The following is a 23,686-nucleotide window of genomic DNA, read 5'->3' on the forward strand; positions in this document are numbered from 1 at the left end:
GAAATATTGCTTCCATATCTAATAAAAATTCAAGGTGTGGGAAGTGAAGCCAAGATGGCAGCAGGAGAATAGCCTTTCCTAGGAGATTTCTCCAAGCTATTTCAAAAACCTTAAAATTATGACTCTAACTAAATTTTTCTAGAGACAGAATCTACAGAAAGATCCAGAGAAGCAATTTTTCAGTCCAAGGTAACCTGGAAAATAGTGAGAAGGCTCTGTTCCACTGGGTAGAAGGGGTGGCAGTGTGCTGGAGGGAAAGAACTTCAGCTTCCTGGGAACAGCCCCAGGGGGACTGGGAGCTCTGGGTCCTGACAGCAGAAGCAGTTTCCTAACCTGCCACCCCCAGGAAACACCAAGCACAACTTTGAAGATCAGCAAGGAAACCTCTGCCAGAGCGAGCACAAAGCCCAGTCCAGTGTGACCCTCCTTAGCACATCCCAGATCCCAGGAAACAGAAATAGGCCATGGAGCTGTCCAGCAAGGTGCTTCCCAGCAGTTGTCTCCAAAACACTCCACCCATGGAAGGTGAGGGGACTGGGGAGGGGGGGAGACTATTGAGGTCTCTCCTCTGTTCATATTTGGAGCTTTGTCCATATTTAGGCCTTGGTCGCAGTCTGGGGCCCCCCATTGCCATAGAGCAAGGACCCTCCTCACAGTTAAAGGGCAAAGGGGAGTGATTGTGGTCATCCACACACTGCACAGGCAGGAGAGCTGTCAGAGCCTCTCATAAGACCTTGAAGGAAAAACATGAAAATGAAGTCAGCAGCTTAGTCAAGGAGATCCAAAAAATGCTAAAGAAAACAACATGTTAGAAACCAGGTTAGATCAAATGGATAAAGCAGTCCAAAAAGTTAATGAGGAGACAAATGCCTTACAAAGCAGAACTGGCCAGATGGAAAAGTACAAAAAAACCAGGGGAGTAATAGACCACAGTGAGAAAAATTTTTGAAACAAATTTCACTTACAAAGGTCTCATTTCTCAAACTGAAAGAGAACTAAGTCAGATTTATGAGAATATGATTGCTAAATTCATAAATGATCAAAAGATTTGAACAGTTTTCAGATAGAAATTTATCCTTCCCATATGAAAAGAAACTCAACTCACTTTGGAAAATGCAAATTAAAAACTAGTACTTAATGCTTAGTAGATTTGTTAATAGGATAGAAAAGGAAAGTGATCAATATTGGAGGGGATGTGAGGAAAATGAGATATTAGTGCATTGCGAAATAATTCAACCATTCTGTAGAGCAATTTTGAACTATGACCAAAGTGATATAAAACTATGCATACCTTTTAACATATAGTAACACCACTCCTAGATTTATATCTCAGAAAAAATAAAAAAAAACAAAAATGGAAACGGACCTATATGTATACAATATTCATAGCAGCTCTTTTCTTCTAACAAAGAATCAGAAATTGAGGGGATAACCATCAAGTGGAAAATGGTTGAACAAATTTGGGTGTGCAATTATGATGGAATACTATTTTGCTATAAGAACTGATGAACAGGATACTTCCATGAATTGATGAAAAGCAAAACAATAATCTGTACAATATTGTAACCTGATCAGCTTTCATTGATTTAGTTACTGCAGCAATACAATGATCTAAGACTACACAGAAAGACAAAAAAAACCTAATGATGTCTGAATACAGATGAAGCAAACTGCTTTTCTTTATTTTTTTGAGGATTATTTTTTGGTCTGTGTTATAGAAATGTTTTGCATGACTACACATGTGCAGTCTGTATAGAATTGTGCAGTCTATATAGAATTGCTTTCCTTCTCAGGGGAGTAGTGGGAAATAAGGAAGAAAAGGAGAGGATTTACAACCTGAAGCATTAAAAATGAATGTTAAACAGTTTTTATGAGTATCTGGGTGAAAATAAAATAATAAATAAACTTTAAAAAAGAAAAAAACATTTTTCAAAAAGTGATTCTAGTTTGAGTAGAGGAATGGATGGCCCATGAGGTTCCTTTCATCTTAGAGATTGAGAAATTCTGGGATTCATCAGTGTTTCTTCTTTGGATGTGTCCATCAATTCAACTTAGCAAGTAGTAGGGAAGGGAAGGGCAATCACAAATAGAAGCAACATAAACATCAGTTTTTTGTGACAGAGGCATGCATTAAAGATGGAGATTGAGTGTTACAAACCTGGTGACCATCTCTGAAGAAGTCTGTTGGCCTAGTTTGCTTTGGGGGGGGGGGGCGGGGTTGGGCAATGGAGTTATGTGACTTGCCCAAGGTCACACAGCTAGGCAATTATTAAGTGCCTGAAAACAGATTTGAAGTCAGGTCCTCCTGACTGCAGGTCCAGTGCTCTATCCACTGTGCACCCAGCCACCCGTGGCCTAGCTTTCAAACCTATGATTTGCTTCTTGTAGATGGAAGGGAGCACTTGTTTCACTGAAGACTGCCTTAAGGAATTAGTCACAAAAAGGAGGGAGAATGATCTCCAATGGTCCTAAGTATGGAAACTTCCAAGGCAAAGGGAAGCTAAGTGCCAGTTCCTAAAGGCAGTGAGGTTTGGAGGGAGGGACAAAAGTTTAGCAATCCAGAAAGAGGAGAGATCTTTATCAAATTAAAGACCTTTCTGGCTCAGAGGATTTACTTTGGAAAGACCTTATATTTTTCCCCCAGAGTCAGACATTCTATTATATTCATTTTCTCTCTAGTCACATAATAATATTTAACAATTATAATAATTATAATAATAATATCCTCTATATAGTGTTTAAGGCTGACAAAGGACTTTACAAATATTATTTGATTTGATCCTCACAATAGCTCAAGGATATAGGTACTGTTTTACACACATATCCATTTTACAGTTAAGAAAAGTGAGACAAGGGCGGCTAGGTGGCATAGAGGATAAAGCACTGGCCCTGGAGTCAGGAGTACCTGGGTTCAAATCCTGTCTCAGACACTTAATAATTACCTAGCTGTGTGGCCTTGGGCAAGCCACTTAACCCCACTTGCCTTGCAAAAAAAAAAAAAAAAAAAAAAAAACGTGAGACAAATCCCTAGCACTTAGCACAGAGTCTGGCCACATTGTAGGTGCTTAATAACTGTTTACTGACTCAGTGCCAGACTGGCAGAGTTTAGTAACTTGCCCAGGGCCACACAGCTAGGTATTCTGGTCCACCTGACCCTAAGCCCAGCAGTCTTTCCAAAGAGCCATTTGGCTGTCCCTATAATAGAGAGGGAGGTCATCTCCAGACTTATTTATAGTGGCTTATTTAAGTTTCTTCTAGTCCATTCCAGTAATTGAAACTCAAGGGTTAAAATATCATGAAGAGGCATTTGGAGTTCATAAAATATAAGTTACAGCTTTACTTAGTCAAAAGCAACAAAAGAAAAAAAGGCATGATTTTCCGGAAGAGCTACCATCACACAGATAGCCATCCTGAGCTCAATTCTCATTTAGCTCACAAAAGCAGGAAATCCTGTGATTTAAAGGAAAGAAAATTCAGATCCCCATCTATGAGTCAGTTATTTAAGAAATAACAACCACACCCAAAGGGCGGGCACTTTGCAGTTACAGAGTGCTTTCATGTGAGAAAATTGTACAGATACCTCTTTCAATTTGAAGGGGTGGGAGTAAAGGTGCAGGAACAGGTTTAAGAGTCTAGAAGGCACCTTAGCCTTACCAGATCTAAAATTATATTATAAAGCACCAGTCCCCAAAACTGTCTGGTATTGGCTAAGAAATAGAGTTGTGGATGAGTGGAATAGTCTAGGTGCAAAAGCAGGAAATGATTACAGTAATCTGCTGTTTGAAAAACCCAAAGTGTCCAACTTTGGGGAAAAACAACTCTCTCTTTCATAAAAACTGTTAAGAAAATTGGAAGTTAGCATGGAAGAAACTTGGATTAGACCAACACCTCACACCTTATACCAAGATAAGATCAAAAAGGCAGGATTTAGACATAAAAAACAATATTATAAGCAAACTAGAAGATCAAGAGTAGTTTACCTGTCAGATCTATGGAAAGGTAAATAGTTTATGACCAAGGAAGAGTTAAAGAATATCATTCACAACAAACTAGATAATTTTGACTACATTAAATTAAAAGGCTTTTGCACAGACAAAACCACTGTAACCAAGATCAAAAGAAATGTAGTAAGTTGGGGAACAATTTTTACAACTAGTATTTCTGGCAAAGGACTCATTTCTAAAATATACAGAGAACTGAGTCAAAGTTTCAAAAAACAAGCCATTTTTCCAACTGACAAATGGTCAAATGATATCCAAACGCAATGTACAGCTGAGGAAATCAAAGAAATCCACAGACATATGAAAAATTGCTCCAAATCATTACTTAGAGAAACTGAAATTAAAGCATCTCTGAGATACCACCTCACAACTCTCAGACTGTCCAATATGACCAGAAAGGACAATGATCAATTTTGGAAGGGATGCAGGAAATCTCGGACACTAATACATTTTTGGTAGAGCTGTGAACTCATCCAACCTTTCTGGAGAGTAATTTGCATGCCCTTTGACCCAGCAATACCACTACAGTGTCTATACCCTGAAGAGATTATGAGAAAGGGCAAAAACATCACTTGTATAAAAATATTTATAGCAGCCCTGTTTGTGGTGGCAAAAAGATTGGAAATTAAGTTAATGTCCTTCAATTGGGGAATGGCTTAATAAACTGTGATATATGTATGTGATGGAGCACTATTATTCTATTAGAAACTAGGAGGGATGGGAATTCAAGGAAGCCCGGGAAGATTTGCATGAACTAATGCTGAGCAAGATGAGCAGAACCAGAAAAACATTGTATACCCTAACAGCAACAAGGGGGTGATGATCAACCCTGATGGACTTGCTCATCCCTTCAGTGCAACAACCAGGGACAACTTTGGGCTATCTGTAATGGAGAATACCATCTATATCCAGAGAAATAATTATGGACTTTGAACAAAGACTAAAGACTATTACCGTCAAATTAGAAAAAAAAAGTTATATTATATTATTATGTCATTTTACTATCCCATACTTTATTTTTCTTCCTTAAGGATATGATTTCTATGTTGCAACATTCAATTGAGATCACTGTTTAACATGGAACCAAAGTAAAGACTAACAGAATGCCTTCTGTGGGGGGTGGGGGGAGGGAAGCAAGAATGGGGGGAAAATTGTAAAACTCAAAATAAATGAAATCTTTCTAAAAAAAGTTTATCAACAGAACATAAACATCTGAACTAGGATGTGAACACACAAGTCTCCTATCTGAGACACCAGTAGGACTGAGTCCAAGAAAGTATACAAGTATAAAAGAAGTGGAGGGAAAATGGGCATAGGTTGACCAAGGGCACAATCATCCGGGGGTGACATGCTTCCTCCTTCTTAGAGGATAGTAGATCCAAAGTAAATAATTAAAGAAATTATGCCCTCAAAAAGCTTCCATTCTGATAAAAGGGATACAACACATACAATGTAATTTCAAAATAGGGAGTACTAAAAAACTTGGTAGGTGCTGAATAGATGGTGCTGAGCTATGTTTTGCAAGAAACTAGGGCCTCTGCAAGACAGAAGTAGAGGAAATACTTTGCATATATGAGTAAATGTATACATGAAGGAAATGTATGACATATATGGAAAATATCTACCAGGCAAGTTGGATTGGAATGAACAGTACATGAAAGGAGCAATAATAACATAAGATTGGAAAGATAGGTGGGAGCCATATTGTAGAAGGACAGAAAGGACAAATGGAGTTTCTAACATTTTACCCTACTGGCTCTAGAGATATACTAATAATTTTTGCCTAGGGGAGTGACCCATAAGATCTGTATTTTAAGAATATCAATTTTAAGTTATGTAGAAGATGAATTAGAAAGTCAAGCTAATGGAGACAGGAAGCATAATTAGGAACTACTGAAACAATCCTTACTAGAGGTTATGACAATATAAACTATGGAAGAGGCTTTGTGAATAAAGAAGATAAAAACGTGTCAGAAATGTAAAAACTGAATGAGAAGAACTTATAAGATAAGACATGATAAGAGATCAGGAGAAGTCAAAGAGAACCTGTATAGCTAGAAAGAAAGTAGTATTTTCAAGAAAAAAAATGAAGAAATTTGAAGATGGGGTAAGTTTGAGGGGGAATATCATGAGTTACATTTGAGATAGGCTGATTTTGAGACACCTTTGTGTAGAATTCCAGCAGTTAGGCAAAACTAGAATTCACAACATGGATTGAGACTAGATATTTATACTTGGATATCATATTCATAGTGATGATATTTGGATCCATGGAAGGTGAGAGGATCATGAATGAGAGATAAAGTGAAGAGAAGAAAACTCAGGACAGTACCTTGAAGAGTGATCATACTAAGAGAGAAGGAGAATGATGATCCCACACAGCAGTCTGAGGAGTGGTCAGACAATGACAAAGAATACCAAGAGAAAGTAATGTAATGTAGACTATGACAAGAGAGAACATCCAAAAGGAAAAATTGTTTAACAGTTTCAAAAGCTGCAGAGAAGTCAAGAAGATTTTATCTGAAAAAGTCAATGAATTTAGCCATTGAGATCCCTGGTAAATCTGAGAGCACAGCTTCAATCAAGCAATGGAGTCAGGGGTCAGATTATAAAGATTCAGAAAGAATTAGAAGAAAGGGGTAACATAGGTTATATTACAGTCCATAAAAGGGAGAATAGGTTAATTGAGGAAATTTCAAGGTCAAACAAAAATATTTTAAAGGATGAAATTTGGACATATTTGTGGGGGATGCAGAAGGAATTAGCAAATGGTACGTGAAATTAAAGAAATAGAGAATAATAATAATAATAATAATAGTGAATAAATAAGCTCTTGGTGGTATTGGTAATGAAAGACATCAAAAACACCGAGAGGAAAGTTTACTTTAGTAAGAAGGTCAGCTTCTTTATTAGACACAATGGAAGAATAAGGAGGAAATATTTTGAGGTACAGAATGGGATGGAAGAAGAACTTAATTCAGGTGAACTCCATTATCTTAGTACAATAGAAGACCACTACCTTTTGCTAAAAGGGAGATAGGTGGTGTGACTGAGAACAGAAAAAAAAGTTTGAAATTATTCAAAAGTATTTTCTTAGAACTCTAAGAACCTAACTGAAATGGAAAAAAAGTAGTGTTCTGTGACCTCCTAAAATAAATTTGTAGTGTCGTGTGACTTCAAAGAGTTGGTGGTCAGTGATTCATGAATTTCAAATGAATGATAAAGATGGCAAAGGATCCCAGTACCCTAAGAGTCAGAGCTGGGTGGACTGGACATCTTCAAGTCCAGCTCTCCTTTTCAGAGACACAAAGAGGTAGATGACTGATTCAGGGTCACACAGCTAACTCAGTGTCTAAGGTAGAATTTAGACCAGGTCTTAACCCAAGTCCATTGTCCTAGTCATTACACTGAGTTTTCATGAGAGGAACTGGAAAACACGCCATTCAGACTGACTAAAGAGACTGAGTGGTATAGAAAGGAAGGTATACATGTGCCACCTTCAAGTCTCTGAAGAATGCTAAGTTGCTGTTATCTGAGATTTGAATCTAGGTCTTCCTGACTCCAATTCTAGTGTTGTAACTACTATCCTGTGTTCCCTCTAGATGAAGATGCTAAATGAATGTGGCAAAAAGACAATCTGGGAATGAGCTGGGAATCAAGTAATATGCTTATTCCTCCTCCTGATCAAATGCTTAAGGGGGCATGAGAAAAGCAACAGTCAGTAATAGGGAGTATACAGATCTAAAGCACTTTCTGAAGACAATTAGATTAACAAAAGAATGTGAAAAAATCATAAAATGGAAGCTCTAATAAATAGAAAAGTTGGTTGACAACAGAGCAGGAGCTTAAAAGGGCACAAGGAAATGAGAGAGCAGAGGAAGATGGAGACCAGGGAGAGACAGGACTGAGATGAATAATAATGAGAGGTCAGGGAAAACATAGGTAGGGAAATATAGCCAATACTGAGACTTCGAGTGAATTGTCAATTAATTAATAAACATTATCTATTATATGCCAGACACTGTTCTAAGTGCTGAGGAAACAAAAAGAGGAAAAAGACAGTCATTCCCTGCCCACAAGGAGCTTACATCTAATGGAAAGAAAGAGGCAAACAGAACAGAATCACCAGAGCATGACCAGGTGATACCAGTCACTCATTGTCTAGCATGATTAACTGAGCACAGGATCAGTGTAAGCCCTCACAATCTCTGTCTCACAAAGACCCATAGTCTCTTATAGATCTCTTACAAAACCTGACAACAGAGGAATACTGGAAATACTATATTGGGAATTATAGAGGATCCCATCTCTTAATACCTGTATAAGCTTAGCTAAGTCATTTGATCTTTAGGTGTCTTCAGGGTTCTCATCTGTAAAGTGAGGGGGGGTGGAGAAGAGATTTGAAGTGGATGATCTCTAAGGCCCCTTCCAGTTTAAAATAGATGACTATGGTTGTGAAAGCTACCTTTGAGTGCTCTATATGATAGCATTCTAATATACACATTGAACTTTGTATCATTAAGGGTCAAAATATCAAGCAGGCTGACTAGTCACCTTCAATGAAGCACTGCTTCCAGAAAGGGGCATTATTTCTTTTAACTACCCTCAAGGTAATAATTCTGTCTAGGTGGGCAGATATATTTTTAATACTAAGTAGCTAGGATGGAGTTCTGTATTAGAAATATAAAATCTACAAGTTCTCTAGAAAGATTCTTCTCTAATGTGAAAAGCTATATGGGAAGGGATCATAAGAATATTCTGCATAAAGAAGATGAAAACCAGCTTAATGCTCTCCCCAAGTAAACCTCATTTAGCATTTCCATTGAAGAATTCCTTTGGTGATTTCCCTGAGTTATGCAATAAAGAACCTTCCTTTCCTTTCAGTTTGCCCTACTTCTTTGATAATGTTATTTGGTTCACACTGATGGTTGGGGTTTTCTTTGGGTTTTAGTCATCAGGTCTCTGTTGGAGACCTAGAAACCCCCAGGTCTTGGGAGCAGAGGCAGGAATATTAGAGCTGACTGAGCAAGGAAAAGAGAAAAGGAATTAAGAAAGGTTAACTAAAAACCAAGACAAGACTAGATCATTGGGAATGTGGATCTCTCACTCTGAAATCAGCAAGAACTATAGGAATTTTTCTGTATTTTCTATTTCTTATCTTCTGTACAGATTCTCTCCTCCATATTTCAGAGCCTTATGGTAGAAGGAAGGAGAAGATGGATGAGAGCCAAGTGTGGACTTGGAGAAGGCTGGGACAGGGAAGAATAGAGAGATTAGAGATGTGTGGAATGTTTCACTTGCTGACAGATATGATCATTCTATTAATCTCTTTTGTGAAAATTTTTCCTCCTCCATTTGGAAAGGTTTTTTTTTTTGTAAATGTAGCCTTACCTTCCTAGAACAAAGCCAGTTACATCTTCCCCTCAGTATTCTAGGGTTACCCTGAGTCACTCTGATTTGTTTCCTCTACCAAGAGCCTCTACTAACACTCCAACACATTTTTAAAACTAACTTTGACAAAGAGACATACACAACAAAGATAGGGCAGAAACAGAAACACACACATTTCCTAACTACCCCCATCATTTCAGGCCACAATCTTCCCCATGCCACCTCAATCTTTGAATAGTGAGCTCACACTTCACACACTTTCTCCATAGCCTTAGTTCTATGAAATTCATGGCTACAAATGGCATGGCTCCTACATGAGCCCTTATCTTAGCTATCCCTGGGCTGTGTCCTGAAGATCACTCCTCACTCCTAGGGTCTCAAAGCTGGACAAACCCCTGGGTGGACTCTATGCTTCGAATTCTGGGGGCACAGTCTCCTGCCTTTTTCAAATATATATATATATATATATATATATATATATATATATATATATATATATGTATATACATATATATATATATGTATATACTCCTAAACTATAATCTCTTATACCAGATACAAAAGCACACAGGTAGAAGTAGAGAACCATGGCCTGTGATCATGGACCACATGTTGGCCTTTCCTGGACAGGGCCTGGCCTCTCCTTCTCCCGCTATCTCTCACTTCTGAAGGAGCAGCCACACCCCCGCCATACCCCCAACTAGAGCTGGTCCTGGTAGATTAGTGTCCAGCCTTCTGACAGTTAGTTCCCAGACTCGTTACCCCAACCCCCTCTCCAGGCCCAGCTACCTTATCTGCTCCCAACAAGCAGGGCAGTTGGGCATAGATGAGATTCTGGTGAAGGAGGAGGCCTGGTAGAGATGATGACCACACAAGGGGATTCCTCCAGAGCTGCAGCCAATTTGTCTAGTGTCAGAGTGGGGATCAATGTAGTTTGACTACACATATTCATTACAAGAGTTTTATTTTTCTTTGTTTCCTAATGGGGAAGAAGAGAAGAAAGGAAATAAGCATTTATTTAGTACCTACTATGTACTATGTATTTGTGCTGAGATCTTTACAAATATTATCTTATTTGCTCCTCACAACAGTCCGGAGAGGCAGGGTTACCATTCTCCCTGATTGACAGATGAGAACACTGAGGCTAGCAGAGGTTAAGTGACTTGGACAGGTTCTCACAGCAACTCAAATCTTAGGTCACATTTGAACCCAGGGCTTCCTGACTTCAGGCCTAAAGCTTTATGTACTCCATCACCTAGCTGCCTAAGTGACGGGAAGGGAAGAAAAATGATTTTGATTCACTAAAATAAATTTTAAAGGGCAGAAAAAGAACAGTAGCCCAGATTATAACAAGCTCTTCTGCATCAGTCTATCCTCCACTTCCCTCAGTGAGTGTTCCTCTGTATCCCAGGTTTACTAGGTGCTTTATAGGAAAGGGCAAGACATTGTACCTACTTGGAGCATTCAGGAAAGAAGCCAGAAATTATCATCAAGGAAGATTCCAGATACAGTGAGGTTCCAGAATATATATAGGGCAGGGATTCATTCATTCATTCAAGTTACATTTATTAAACACCTATAGACCAGGCACAATGCCAGAAATGAGGGACTCAGACACAAAAACAAGAATCCCTGCCCTCAAGGAACCCATGGGAAACCAGGAATAGGTGAGAGCATGTCTATAGCAGAGAAAGCCTATGCAAGAAACACCAAGCCCAATAAACCCCTTTTCTTTACATGGAAACAGCAAAAAAATAGAGATAATGAAACCATATAAATATCAACAGTCACTAAACCTGACAAATTGTCATCTTACTTTACATTTGTGTAGAATGTTTCCATAAATGTTAGTTTATTGATCCACAAAAATGTTGTGACAAGAAGCAAGAATTGACGTTTTGCCCATTTTAGAGTGGGGAAAACTGAGAACTGGAGAGATGAAGCCTCTTGCGCAAGGTGCCCCTGCTCATAAAGTTCAGGGCACAGACTGCAGGTCATGCCTTTCCACTCTTACTTCAGGATTTCTTACAAAACCATCAGCACAGATAGTAAGAGTCTATGGCTACATTTGAATTCGAGAAGATGAGTCTTCGTGCCTCTAGACCTGGCACTGTCCACTGTACCACATTGCTGACCTTGGTCTGGTGCACATAGCATTAAAGAAATGCCAGCAGATAGGAGGATTTGCTGTTTTAACAATTCTTTTAGACCAGCAGTCAGGAACCTAGGTCATCTACCTGAAGAATTGGCACTGTCAGACCCTGAGGTCTCTCTTTATTCTGGGGAATACAAAGGATATGAAGGCTGTTTTGGAGGTCAGCTTCTGTTGAAATTCTCTCATCTGAGGAATAATTAGACACTTGCCACATTTCCCAAGCCCTCCACCTATACATTCACTTTAGTCTCTTGTTCTTAGGGAGTTAGGAACAGAGAGATTTGCTTTTGCTTTCAATTGCCCTTGTCCCTCCCACCCTTTCCTATCTACTATAAGTAAATAGCATTCCAAAAAGCATAAGAGAGAAGAGAGTAGATAAGGAAGAGCAAATAAGGGAAAAGCTGAGAGAGAAAGAGAAAACTTGTGCAAACACCTGTGAAGAGTTGAGCTTGAAGCCTCCTGAAACAGGTGAGGGCTATTTCCAAGTTTTCTTTTATCTTCCCTGCATCTTTTCCCTGGAGCTTGAAAGTTTGTATCAGGATTATAACCCAATGAGAAGCGACAAAGGCAGCATGAACAAGACATGTATGTTTGGAAGCTTCCTTTGACCTTAGTTACTTATGTAGAACTCTAATTCTGGTCCCTGGCTTTATGTTCTGAAGACCAACAACTCACCCCTCCTCTAATGCAGTGAGAGCTTCTGAAGTTGAGTGGCCTATTCCACACCAGCCTCAGAAAAATGCAAGACAAGCTTAAAGGGGAAAGGATAGAGCCATGATGGTGGGAGATCCAGCCCTTCCTCTCCTAGTTATCTGATCCTCAGCAGCCCCTTCAACCTCTGTGGGACACAGTTTTCTATTTCACTTCTCACTGATGATACATTATGTGAGTACAGAAAGGGGGTGAAACTACATCATTTCTTGAGGTCTCATAAATATAGAATCAAATATACTCAGACCAATGGAGTAGAAACCACTAGAACTGTATGTCGAGCATGTAAGGTCAGGGGTATTTGTTCTTGGGGAAGAAGAGGGAAATCAAGAAAGTATGCAAAGTTTGCTGGGTCTATATCAGCTGAGAAGTGGACTGCTCTCAAGTAGGGCTATGTATGTCACCAGAATACTCTAGGCGGGCTGAGGATATCAGCCTGTCAGCATAGAGACAGATGCAGAGAGAGTCCTACAACATCCCCTTTACCCCCAAGTGTGGGGGATCACTCTGTAGATTAGGGCGCACTCAGCAGGGATGGCCCTTTTCTGGAGTGTGGACTCTGTGGGCTCCCCCTGTTTAGGAGGCTACTAAGAGAATGCAGGGAATTTGACTTCCAACCAAAAGGTGGAATCTACATTGGAAAACTGAGCAAGAGTTGTTGCTATTCAGTTGTTGATTTTTGTCTGCATCTTTGTGACCCCCAAGGAACAGTTGTCCCTAGGGTGTTCTTGCCAAAGCTACTGGAGTAATCATTTCCTTCTCCAACGGATCATCTACTATTGGTCAGTGTTCACTACCTTCATAAGGAGATATTGATACATGAGGTAAGGAGTAGATTGAGCTAATTCACTGGAAGCATCCAATCTAAATCTCAAAAAGAGTGGACAGGGAAAGAAAGAAAATGAGTAACACTGGCTAGCATCTGAATTACTCTTTAAGGTTCACTGAGTGCTGTAGAGAAAGTATATCAGGGGCAGTTAGGTGGCACAGTGGATAGAGTACTGGCCCTGGAGTCAGGAGGACCTGAGGACAGATCTTCAGACACTTAATAATTACTTAGCTGTGTAACCTTAGGCAAGTTACTTAACCCTATTGCCTTACAAAAAAAAACAACAACAAAAATAAAAAGTATCTCACTTAAGCCACACAAGAACCCAGGGAAGTAGGCTCTGTACTATTGTATCCATTGCATAGATGAGGAACCTGAGGCACAGAGACATTAAGTCCATGGTCACCCAGCTGGGATGTGTAGCTAACAGATATGAGGAACCCAACTGCTCCTGTCTCCAGGACCATTCCATATCCACCTTGCCACATACTCTCAACAACTTCCATGTGAGGAGATGGCATGTCTTATCACTTTTCCCAACCTAGAATATCCAGATGCTGGCTATTTCAAATTCAAGAAAAGTCAAGTAGAGTCAAAAAAGTCTTATCTAATAAGAGCTATATTATCAAATGAGAGCTATATTATATGAGGTCAAAGTTGATACAGAGGGCAGCCAGTCTTCCATATCTGACCCTGTGAAAGCTGCTTTGGTCCATATCTGGGATGTTCCCAGGAGTAAAGTGAATCTATACTTCCATGAGAAGAAACCTAGGGTAAACACCTGGACATGGGGCAGAAGGGATCCCTAGGGGCCCAGGGAGGCAGGTAGGGAAGGTGACTGACCCACATTTCCTGGCTCCCAGCAAAAATTGTAGAATTCTTTACAATTCTACTACTCGTGTATGGGTTGGGTTCATCTAAGGCTCTGAGCTTCGGTTCTTACAGCACCACTCCAGAACCTCCTCTGGAGAGACTGAGGGGGACCAGAAGTTCAGGCATTGCCAGAGCATCCACTGAGGGCCTGGTTCAGGATTCCTATCATGAGCTATCTGAAAATAGGGTAACTTCCACCATTGATCCTTTAGGGTCTATGTCTCAAAATTCTTTGGTGTAATGATCTCCTAGTAATGATACTCACTCTACAATATAGACCTACAACTGTTCTGCAATTTAAAGTCTAAGAGAGCTCCATGGATGATTGGCAGGTTTGTGACTTAGCTAGGGTCACACATCTAGGTTTTGTCAGAGACAGTATTTTAATCTCTGTCTGGTAGACTCCCAAAACAACTTTCTTTCCACTCTGCCATGATGTCAATGATTGAAGACAATGTCATGGAGAGTCAAACTAAAGAGTGGTCATAAATTCAGAGGGCAAACAGGAGCCAGGAAACAGTAATCAGAAAGCTCAGGGTTTCTGGAAGGGAGAGATAGATAGAAATCACCCCAGAGTTGCTCAGGCAACACTATGAAGGGACTAGCAATAGGTACCAATAAAAACTATTAATCTCAAAGTATTTACTACAAACACTGTCCCATATTGTCCCTTCTTCACATCATTCATGGCCATGTTCACTGTGGATCTGGACCAATATAATGCAAAGGGATATGATTATGTCAGACAAAATATTACTGGGTGGGGACTTTCAAAAATTGGAAACATTTTATCTAGGTGACAGGTCTCGGGACCAAAAATAACTTAAGGTGACAACTAGGTGGCATAGTCAATGGAGCACCAGCCCTAGAGTCAGAAGGCCCTGAATTCAAATCCAAATCAGATGCTTAATACTGTGTTATCTTGGGCAAATCCCTTAAACCCCACTGCCCTGCCAAAACAAAAAGGAAAAAAAATAATGGGTCAAGGCAGCTCAGCAGTGCAGTGGATAGAGTCAGGAAGACTTATGTTTTAACCTTGGAAACTACCTCGGTTTCCTCTAGAAGAATGGAAATAATAAGGCTTGCCATGAGTATAAGATATTTCTTTTGTTTTTGTAAAGCAAATGGGATTAAGTGGCTTGCCCAAGGCCACACAGCTAGGTAATTATTAAGTGTCTGAGACTGGATTTGAAGCCAGGTACTCCTGATTCCAAGGCTGGTGCTTTATCCACTACACCACCTAGCCGCCCCATAAGATAATATTTCTAATAACTCCGAAGGCACTACATAAAAGTAATTATTATTAACATTACTGTCATCTTCATTATTATCTGCCAGAGTCATAACAGTCTTCCCAAAAGTAGAATTCCACAAATGTAAGAATATCTCCTCTCTTCTATTGTTACTAGTATATGATGAAGCTAGGAATTCTCAATGAAGCTTAATGGAATCTCTGCACCTTGATTTCTCTCTGCATTTACAGAAAACTATGGCATCAACAGTGCCAATGGAGGCCCCCATCTGTCTGGTAGAAAACAGGAATGATAAGCTGATGGTAAACCAGCAAGCCCTAGATATTCTTACTTCCATTTCCACACCAGTAGTGGTTGTCGCTATTGTTGGCCTGTACCGCACAGGAAAATCCTACCTGATGAACAGGCTGGCAGGGAAGAACTCGGGTAAGTGGAGTCTCTGCTATCAGGGAGGCTATTTTTGGAGGATATTTATTGGGCCCCAGGGTTAGAATTCCTTCAAAACCTAAGGTAAGATATAAAAATGTAAAGGGGCTCCTGGTTTACTGTTGCCTTCCATTCCATCAACATGCATTTATTAAATGCCTACTGAGTGTAGAAATGGTGCTAAATTCTGAGGATACAAAGAAAGAACAATTGAATCCCTGCATTCCAGGAGCTCCCAGTCTAAGGGGGGAGACAATAAGCAAACAATTGTGTGCTAATGAGTACGTCCTAGATACACTGGAGATAATCCTTAGAGGAAAAGCACTAGCATTAATGGGAATTAAGGAAAAGTTCAGCTGAGAATTGGAGGCAAATAAAGAAACCAAAGGGCAGAGATGAGTAGAAAGCATGCCAGAGCATGCCAGGCAAGAGACATGGAGTCAGGAGATAAAGTGTCCACCTATACTGTCTACCATAATATTTGGAAATTAAATTACCCCAGAATAAATCTCTTCATGACATAGAAACCCAGATGCTCAAGCATTGAAAATGTCTGCATTTCTTTAAAACAGAAAAGTGTCCCCAATTTACACCTATCTTACCTACTGCTTATTCTGCATCTGCTCAGGATTATCACCTCTATTTCCGTGTTATTTTGATCTGAGAATGTGGTTGTCAGTTACTCTCATAATTAATCAGAAAAACCAAATCCCAAGAACGAATCATTTTCTTCATACCAATTGTTCTCACAACACCATCCACCGAGAACTGGGAGAGGCCAAAGGATATCTCTACTTCAACCCTCTTCTTTTTATAATTGAGAAAACTGAGTCCCAAAGAGATGCAGTGATTTGCCCAGTGTCACACAATCAGAAGTAAACAACAGGAGAAAGATTTGAACCCAGTTCCTATCACTGTCCACTCAGGGCTCTCTGCACTATACCACATTATGGCTTGTGTTCTGGATGTATTTGAAATTTAGTTTATTACTACATGCAAAGGGAGATTTAAACAACATCAATGTTTACCTTTAGAATCTTCCTGCCCTTTCTTTCTCTTAATGCATGAATGAATTGATGAAGCATAACATGTCAACCACTCTAAGTCCTGACGATACCAATAAAAAATTAATAGTCTACTCTCAAGAAGTTCATATTATAATGAGGAGTTAATATCCACAAGGTTTTAACTTGCAGTCATAGAAGAACTCAATGATCCTAAGTGTAAACAGAAAATGAGAGTGATTCATCTTCTTCATTGCATCTTCTATTGAGCAAACCACTTGTGCAGAGCCAATCATCAGTGCCAAGAATTGTTCTGGGGGTTGTCACTTGCCACTGTGATAATTGTAGAAATGGGGGACACAATACATGCAGAGTTAGTTGGCAGGACTAAGGGGTTGTTCCCCTGGACCATGGCTGCCTGGGTGGGTTGTATTCAGGACTGGGGGCCAGAGTGAAGGGGTTGCTGTTGTTTTCAATAGTCTGAGACATACCTGCTACTAATGGGGGATGCCAATAAGTGACTGCTGGTCAGCTGTTGGTGGTGACCATGGTAGGGAGGGTTTGCCCCTATCTTAAAGGGACCAATTCCCAGAATAACGGATGCAGTGCAGAGGCAGGAAGTAAGGTTAGAGGGAATTAGAGATGAATGGTGTTCCTCTTCCTAAGAGTTTGGGGAAAAGGATTTGAGATATCTTTTCAAGATCTGAGGGGAGTGGGTGATCAAGATAGAGGCAGGAATTTGATTGTCCTGCATACTCAGGAGGCATAGCAGATTGACTGAGGCTGGAGTTACAGTTCTGTGTGAGCCAGTTGGTTAGCAGTTAGTAAGGATGGAGGATTCTCCACAACTGCATTTCTAGATTTTTGATTTGTGGGCCAGACTGGTAGGAGAACTGATGGTCTGGGGCTTGCTGCTATTCAGAGGCCTCCTGTGCTTACTTGGCAAATGGGTCAGCTGGTCAGCAGTTGTGGTGGTCCTAACTGGGACAATAGATCCCCTTCACTTCTTATTGAAATCAGTGAATTCCTAGAATCAAGTCAGTTTCAGTTTTCTTCTGTCTCAGCAAGCTGTTGCCTAAAAACTATCTTTACCTAAACTCCTAAACTCTACATGTGGGGTACAAGGAAAGTAGACAGAATCACCAAACTGCAAGTACCAGGATTTGTCATATAAATTAAGACAAGTACTGATAGCACTTGATCCAGGACCACAACTCTGGAACTAAACAGATTGGTCTAAACAGATTTTTCAATGCTTCAAAATCTCATTAATAATTCTCATTGACTTTGGTTGAATTACTTTTCATTTTTATTTAATTGTAAAAATATGTATTGTATATATATATATATATATTTATATTAAATTGTATTTATATTTTGACATATTTGATAAAGAACTTTTCTTGTCAGTAATTGTGAAAATATTGCCTTCCATCCACTATTAATTCCTTTATGATCTATTTAAACATAGACCTATTTGGAAACATGTGATGTATAATATGATATGATGTTTCCTTTTGACACCAGATTATTATCCCTATCTGGTGATGCACCATTTCTAGCAAGGATACACAAGAAAAGAGAAAGTACTCAGGGTTACTGCATGTTGAAGAGTCTCCATCTCAAGGGAGCTTCACCAAGGACTAAGCATTCACAGCATATCAAGTCTGGGTTCATTTAATACTGAACATTTTCAGTGCCAAAGTTGCCTCTACCTATCACTTCATCAACCGAGGTAACCAGAAGTTAGTCAGTCAACCTCCTCCTGGACAGCCTTCTACAATCCTCCCCGACTGATCCCCAGAAAATGCATCTTCTCAGGAAATTATAGCAGGGTATCTTCAATTACACCATCCTGCTTTCTCCTTCCTGGATTGCTCTCTGGGAATCTGGCAAGGATCCCTGCTGTCAGGAAACTCTCATAGAGCCCCAGTTCCATTATGTTCTTTCTAGAAAATGATCCCAGTATCTCACATTCCTCTAACATGTCTCATTTTGTGTGTAGGGCCTTTCAGTGGTGCCTCTACACAGTAAGTAGGCACTCCCACCAGAACATCATTTGGAAGGGATAGCACTTACAATTATTGATTACCTCTGGAGCTCACATTCACATCTAACTGAAAATATAGTATTTTTTTAGGTTTTTGCAAGGCAAATGGGGTTAAGTGACTTGCCCAAGGCTACACAGCTAGGTAATTATTAAGTGTCTGAGGATGGATTTAAACTCAGGTACTCCTGACTCCAGGGCTGGTGCTCTATCCACTGTACCATCTAGCCATCCCAGAAAATATAGTTTTAAGCAGCAAGAATATTTAAAAAACATTCTGCAAACTAATACTTACTGAAACTAAAATGGCAGAAAACAGTCAAATAGAAAGAAAATTTTCCTTAGGGGGAAAGCAGTTGGGTTATAAGGGACTCAAGGAGAAGTGCCACCTTTCTGGAGACTTGTGGTTCATGGGCATTCAGGATGAGCCTCAAAATGGACAAAAGCCTCAACCCAAAGTCAAAACCTAAGTTCAATTCTGGACGTAGACACTGACTCAGTGTGATTCTGGGCAAGTCTCTTGATCTTGGTTTGCCTTGGTGTCCTCAACTGTAAAGTAGAAATGATCAGAGCATCTCTTCATCAGAGTTGTAGTCAGAGTCAATGAAGATATTTCTGAAATGCTTAGCACAGGATCTGGTGCTTCTGCTGCTTTCCTTTTCTTATACCCCATATGCGGAGTTTGGGAGTTCAAGTAAAGATAGGCTTTAGACAACAATTTGCTGAATCAGAATGAAACTGTCTCAATTCTAGGAAATCATCCCATTTCTGGTGTGTGTGTGTGTGTGTGTGTGTGTGTGTGTGTGTGTGTGTGTGTGTAACTAAATGTCTGTGATTTCTGCAGAGTAGAGACTTGCTCTTCTCTTGCAGAGAAGCTATTTTCCTGCCTGGAGGCTGGATGGGGAAGGGGCAGACAGAGATTCAGTTTCTAGCCCAGGGTCCTAGCTCTCTACTAACATTACCATGATGCTCTCCCCGGTCTTCTTTTTATTCTGTATGCTCAGGTTTGTGGGGTTGGTCCAAACCCTTTGTAGCCTTGAGGGTGGCTGCTACTGGTAAGAACCATGATGTCTCCTGGCAGATCTGCAGCTCTCATTAATCTTGTTCACCATCTTTACCATAAATCTTACCCCAGAAGTCTGATCTCACAGAAAGCATGCATTCCCTTTTCCCTAGCTGTTGATATTGGCTAAGGTTTGTCTTCATTCTCGAAGAAGACCAGGATATCAGGGAAAGTGGTGCCGTGACAAGCTCATGAATTGGATTGGGGGGGTGGGGGCTGTGCTATAGCATCAGTCTTACTTTCTGCTCCAGAGTCATCTGGGCCCAGTGGCCAGTTAAGAATCAGGACAACAGGAGATGACCCTAGATGTGAGGCAATCAGGGTTATTTGAATTGCCCAAGGTCACACAGCTAGTCACAGCCTGAGGTCAGACTTGAGTTCAGGTCCTTCTGATTTCAGAATTGGCATTTTATCCAATGTGCCATCTAGATGACCCTGCTGATATTGGATAATATGGGCCTGGGAACCAGGAGGACAGTGTGAAAGCTGCCTCTCCTGCTTAGTGGCTAGGTGACCCTGGGCTACTAATTACCTCCCTCAGTCTCAATTTCCTCTTCTGTAAAATAGAGATAAAAGAAACACATAAATCACAGGATTACTGTGAGAACAGAATGTTTACCAGAATATACATAAAATGTGCTGCAGAACTATTAATTATTATACTTGCTCAGAATCTTTCCCAACTGAGGACGTTCCCATCTCCTCCTCTAGGACCAGGGCTTTGGCTAGTGAAGACTGCAGGCTTCCTGCCTCCACTGTCCCCTCACCTCTCATCCTTCCCTTGCAGGCTTCTCCCTTGGAGCCACCATACAATCTCACACAAAGGGCATCTGGATGTGGTGTATCGATCACCCCAGCAAACCTGACCATGTCTTAGTTCTTCTTGATACTGAAGGTCTTGGAGATGTGGAAAAGGTAAATCAAATCAATGACTTGATTCCCCTGCCTCTGACTTAGAAGGAATGGCCTCTTTCACCTGGCAGGCCTGGGTGGGTATAATGGGGTGTTGCTTAAGGGATGATTGTGCAGTTTGTCTGTGGGGTAATCAAGCTGGGTGAGTCCTGGGCTGAGACTGGGGCTCTGGAATGCTGCCATCACTTTGAGCAAGAAGAACATGCCATATAAGCATAAAGATCCATCACAGGGTCCTTCGAGTATTAAGGACTTCCCAGAACTGCCAAGTGTAAAAATAGATGGGCTGAGAGAACACACTGACCAAAACCCCAAGGTGAGGTTGGTGCTGGACCTCAGCTCAACTTGGTTGACTGAGAATGCCATTTACTGTAGGAGATTCTCCTTTCTTAAAAAGTCTCTGAAAATCCATTTTTGAAGTTATTCTTTCAGGCTATAAATTCAACAATGAATTAAAAAAGATCAATCTACCAAGTAGGCAGCATGTAAGAACCTACCACCTGCAGGGTTCAGGGCAGATAAAGGTCAAAGTCAGCTAGTCCCACCTTTAGGGGACATCATATATAGTTTGCTAGCCAGGGTCAGAGAGGGATGAGTTTGAATTCTACCTCAGACATGCATGAGCTGTTTGACCCTGGGAAAGTCACTTGAATCCTCTGCAACTCAATTTACTGATTTGTAAAATCTGAATAAAAAGAGCACCTCTATTCTAGGGTTGTTGTCAGGCTCTTATGAAATAATCTGTGTAAAATGGTTTACAAAGTTTAGGCACAAATGTAAAGCAATGCACAGATGTGAGCTATTGGCAAGATATATCTAAAAGTGAGAGAAACATAATTCCACAATGCAATCTATTGCATCTGATTCGTGGTTGCTTAATTTATATGACAAAGAGAAAACTATAAAGTCTTAAGAGCAAAGGTCCCATTGTCCCCTGCCTCCAAGAGGAATATGAATATGCCACATCAATTCAATAAAAATGAATTAAGCAACTCTTAGATGCCAGACACTTGTTAAGCTAAGGATACAAATTAAGGCAAAAAAGGGTAAAAAAAAAAAAAGAAGCTGAAAATAGGGGGAGGGTAAAGGAGAAATCCTATACAAGGGAAAGATACTGCAGAAAATGGAGAATCACCTGGAAAGTTCTGCTCTGAGTCTCCTCTAAGAAAAGGCTTTGAATTTACTATTGCATCCTCCAACTCTCCATTCAAAGGGCAGAGACAATTGAGGGAAGTAAGAAAGTGATGAGAATCAAAAATTCAGTCAACCAGGATGGTGATGAGATTTCAGTTGACCAACTTAAGGGGGAGGTATCATGAGGATGATGGTCCCTGGAGTTCAAACCTTTGATGAAAAATGGAAAAATTCATTGCTAAGGTCCTTTGCTTTGGCAATGACAAAAATGTTTTAGGAGATTAAAATTGTTTCATGCCAATTTCCCCTGGGCAGTTGTGTACCCATCACTCTTTCTCCTTATATCCCTCACCTGCCAAGAAGATTTCAACAATGACTAAATGAAGTCTTCTTTTGTATCTAATAGCATTTGCACCCTAAGGATAGATAGAAGAATGAGCCTTCCCATCCTGTATATGTTATCTCATCTTGTCTATTGTGGCTCTAGACTTAGTACCTGAAAATTAGGGGAAAATGTGCATTATAGTTATGCATCAGAAATTAGACCCTTCCTATACAAAAACAGAAACCAGGTAGGCCCCATTTGATGGTGGTCCATAACCTGAATACTTTCAGAAAATCTTGGTTGCTATAAATCTCACTAGCTATCTGGGAGCTACAACCCTCTCCCCCACCGTGCCCAGTAATCTAGAACCCAAGATTTCACACCATCTTTACATCTCCCCAAATAACTGATTTGGAATGTCAGGCCACAAAGTAGCAGAGATCTAATAGCTTCACAGACACATAGGTAGAAGAGAGTATATTAAATAACCTCAAAATGATTTGATTGGTGAGCCTGAGGCATCAGGAAAAAAATCCTCTTGAAGGAGCTGCCACATAGATTGTGCCAGACTGGAAGGGAGCTAATGGTTCCAAGAGGCCTAAGGTGGGGGTGAGTGAAAGGGGAGAGAGAGAGAAAGAAAGACAGAGACAAAGAAACAGAGAGAGTGTCTGATTAAGGAGTTATGGTTTAGATTCGCCCCTACAAAATGACACATTCACACCAACAAAACTAAAAAGAGTATATTTAATAAAGTGACTATAAAACAGGTAGAAAGAAATCAGTTTTACAGCAAAAGTTACCAATAAGTCCCAATATAATAAAAAGAAGAGTAAAGCCTACATAAATATAGATATTAAAAGAAAACATCACCCATTGGGGGAGCACCAACATCTAAATCAACAGCAGCTAGGGAGTCCTGGGGGTATAACCTTCAGAGTCCCTATTGGGAAACATCCCAGGAAAAGCATCCTTTCCGTGGGTGAAAATCCGAGGGGCTGCTCAATGCTAGGGACTCTTAAGGGGTCCCAGACAAAGGTGGCACACTGCCAATAGTCTTACATAAGCTTTTTTGGCACAAAACCAGGACATGTGAAGAGTACACACATGACCATGTGAAGAGTACATGCATGACCTGGGAAGACTTGCCGCCAAGGTTCTGAAATTAATCAAAGGTGGACCCTCTGGGAGGGTAGCCAACCCTCCCAGAATTCAATGGCTAGTTCCTAGAGCGAGTATCTGGCACACGCAAAGACAGCCAAGTTCATGCAAAAGTGATGGGGGACCTTGGGTGGAGGAACCAACATATGGCCTTGATTAGAATCAGAGTGGGTATTAACCCTTCAAGAGAGAGAGACAGAGAGAGAGGGAGAGATAAAGAGAGAGAGAGAGAGAGAGAGAGAGAGAGAGAGAGAGAGAGAGAGAGAGAGTGAGATATAGAAAGGGAGAGCATTCAAGTCATGGGACAGTGGGGAAAAGCATGAAATTCTGAATATAGCCTGTGAAACATAAAATAGAGCCACACTGAGAAAGAGGAATTTGTGTTTTATCCTAGAGACATTGGT

At 40.3% G+C, this 23,686-nt stretch overlaps 1 protein-coding gene and 1 long non-coding RNA gene across 6 annotated transcripts in view; one reads left to right on the plus strand and one right to left on the minus strand.

The window, feature by feature from the left end:
* The window catches only part of LOC141512644 (uncharacterized), a 130,804-nt gene that overhangs the window by 10,603 nt on the left and 96,515 nt on the right, over window positions 1-23,686 (minus strand). The window contains exon 4 of the long non-coding RNA XR_012475557.1: window positions 10,182-10,371. This is a non-coding gene — a long non-coding RNA (uncharacterized LOC141512644). The remainder of the gene's footprint in view (window positions 1-10,181; window positions 10,372-23,686) is intronic.
* The window catches only part of LOC141512635 (guanylate-binding protein 3-like), a 30,190-nt gene continuing 18,400 nt past the window's right edge, over window positions 11,897-23,686 (plus strand). The window contains exons 1-4 of one of the 5 annotated variants that reach the window (XM_074221733.1): window positions 11,898-12,015; window positions 12,964-13,082; window positions 15,444-15,639; window positions 20,541-20,668. In XM_074221733.1, coding sequence (XP_074077834.1) covers window positions 15,450-15,639; window positions 20,541-20,668 — 318 coding nt within the window. In that variant the 5' untranslated portion in view covers window positions 11,898-12,015; window positions 12,964-13,082; window positions 15,444-15,449. Of the gene's footprint in view, window positions 12,016-12,044; window positions 12,433-12,963; window positions 13,083-15,443; window positions 15,640-20,540; window positions 20,669-23,686 lie in introns of those variants that run through there. The other 4 variants (XM_074221734.1, XM_074221732.1, XM_074221731.1 and 1 more) reach the window with 4 other exon arrangements.

This window comes from Macrotis lagotis, chromosome 2 (assembly GCF_037893015.1).
Source record: "Macrotis lagotis isolate mMagLag1 chromosome 2, bilby.v1.9.chrom.fasta, whole genome shotgun sequence".
NCBI classification, from domain to species: domain Eukaryota; kingdom Metazoa; phylum Chordata; class Mammalia; order Peramelemorphia; family Peramelidae; genus Macrotis; species Macrotis lagotis.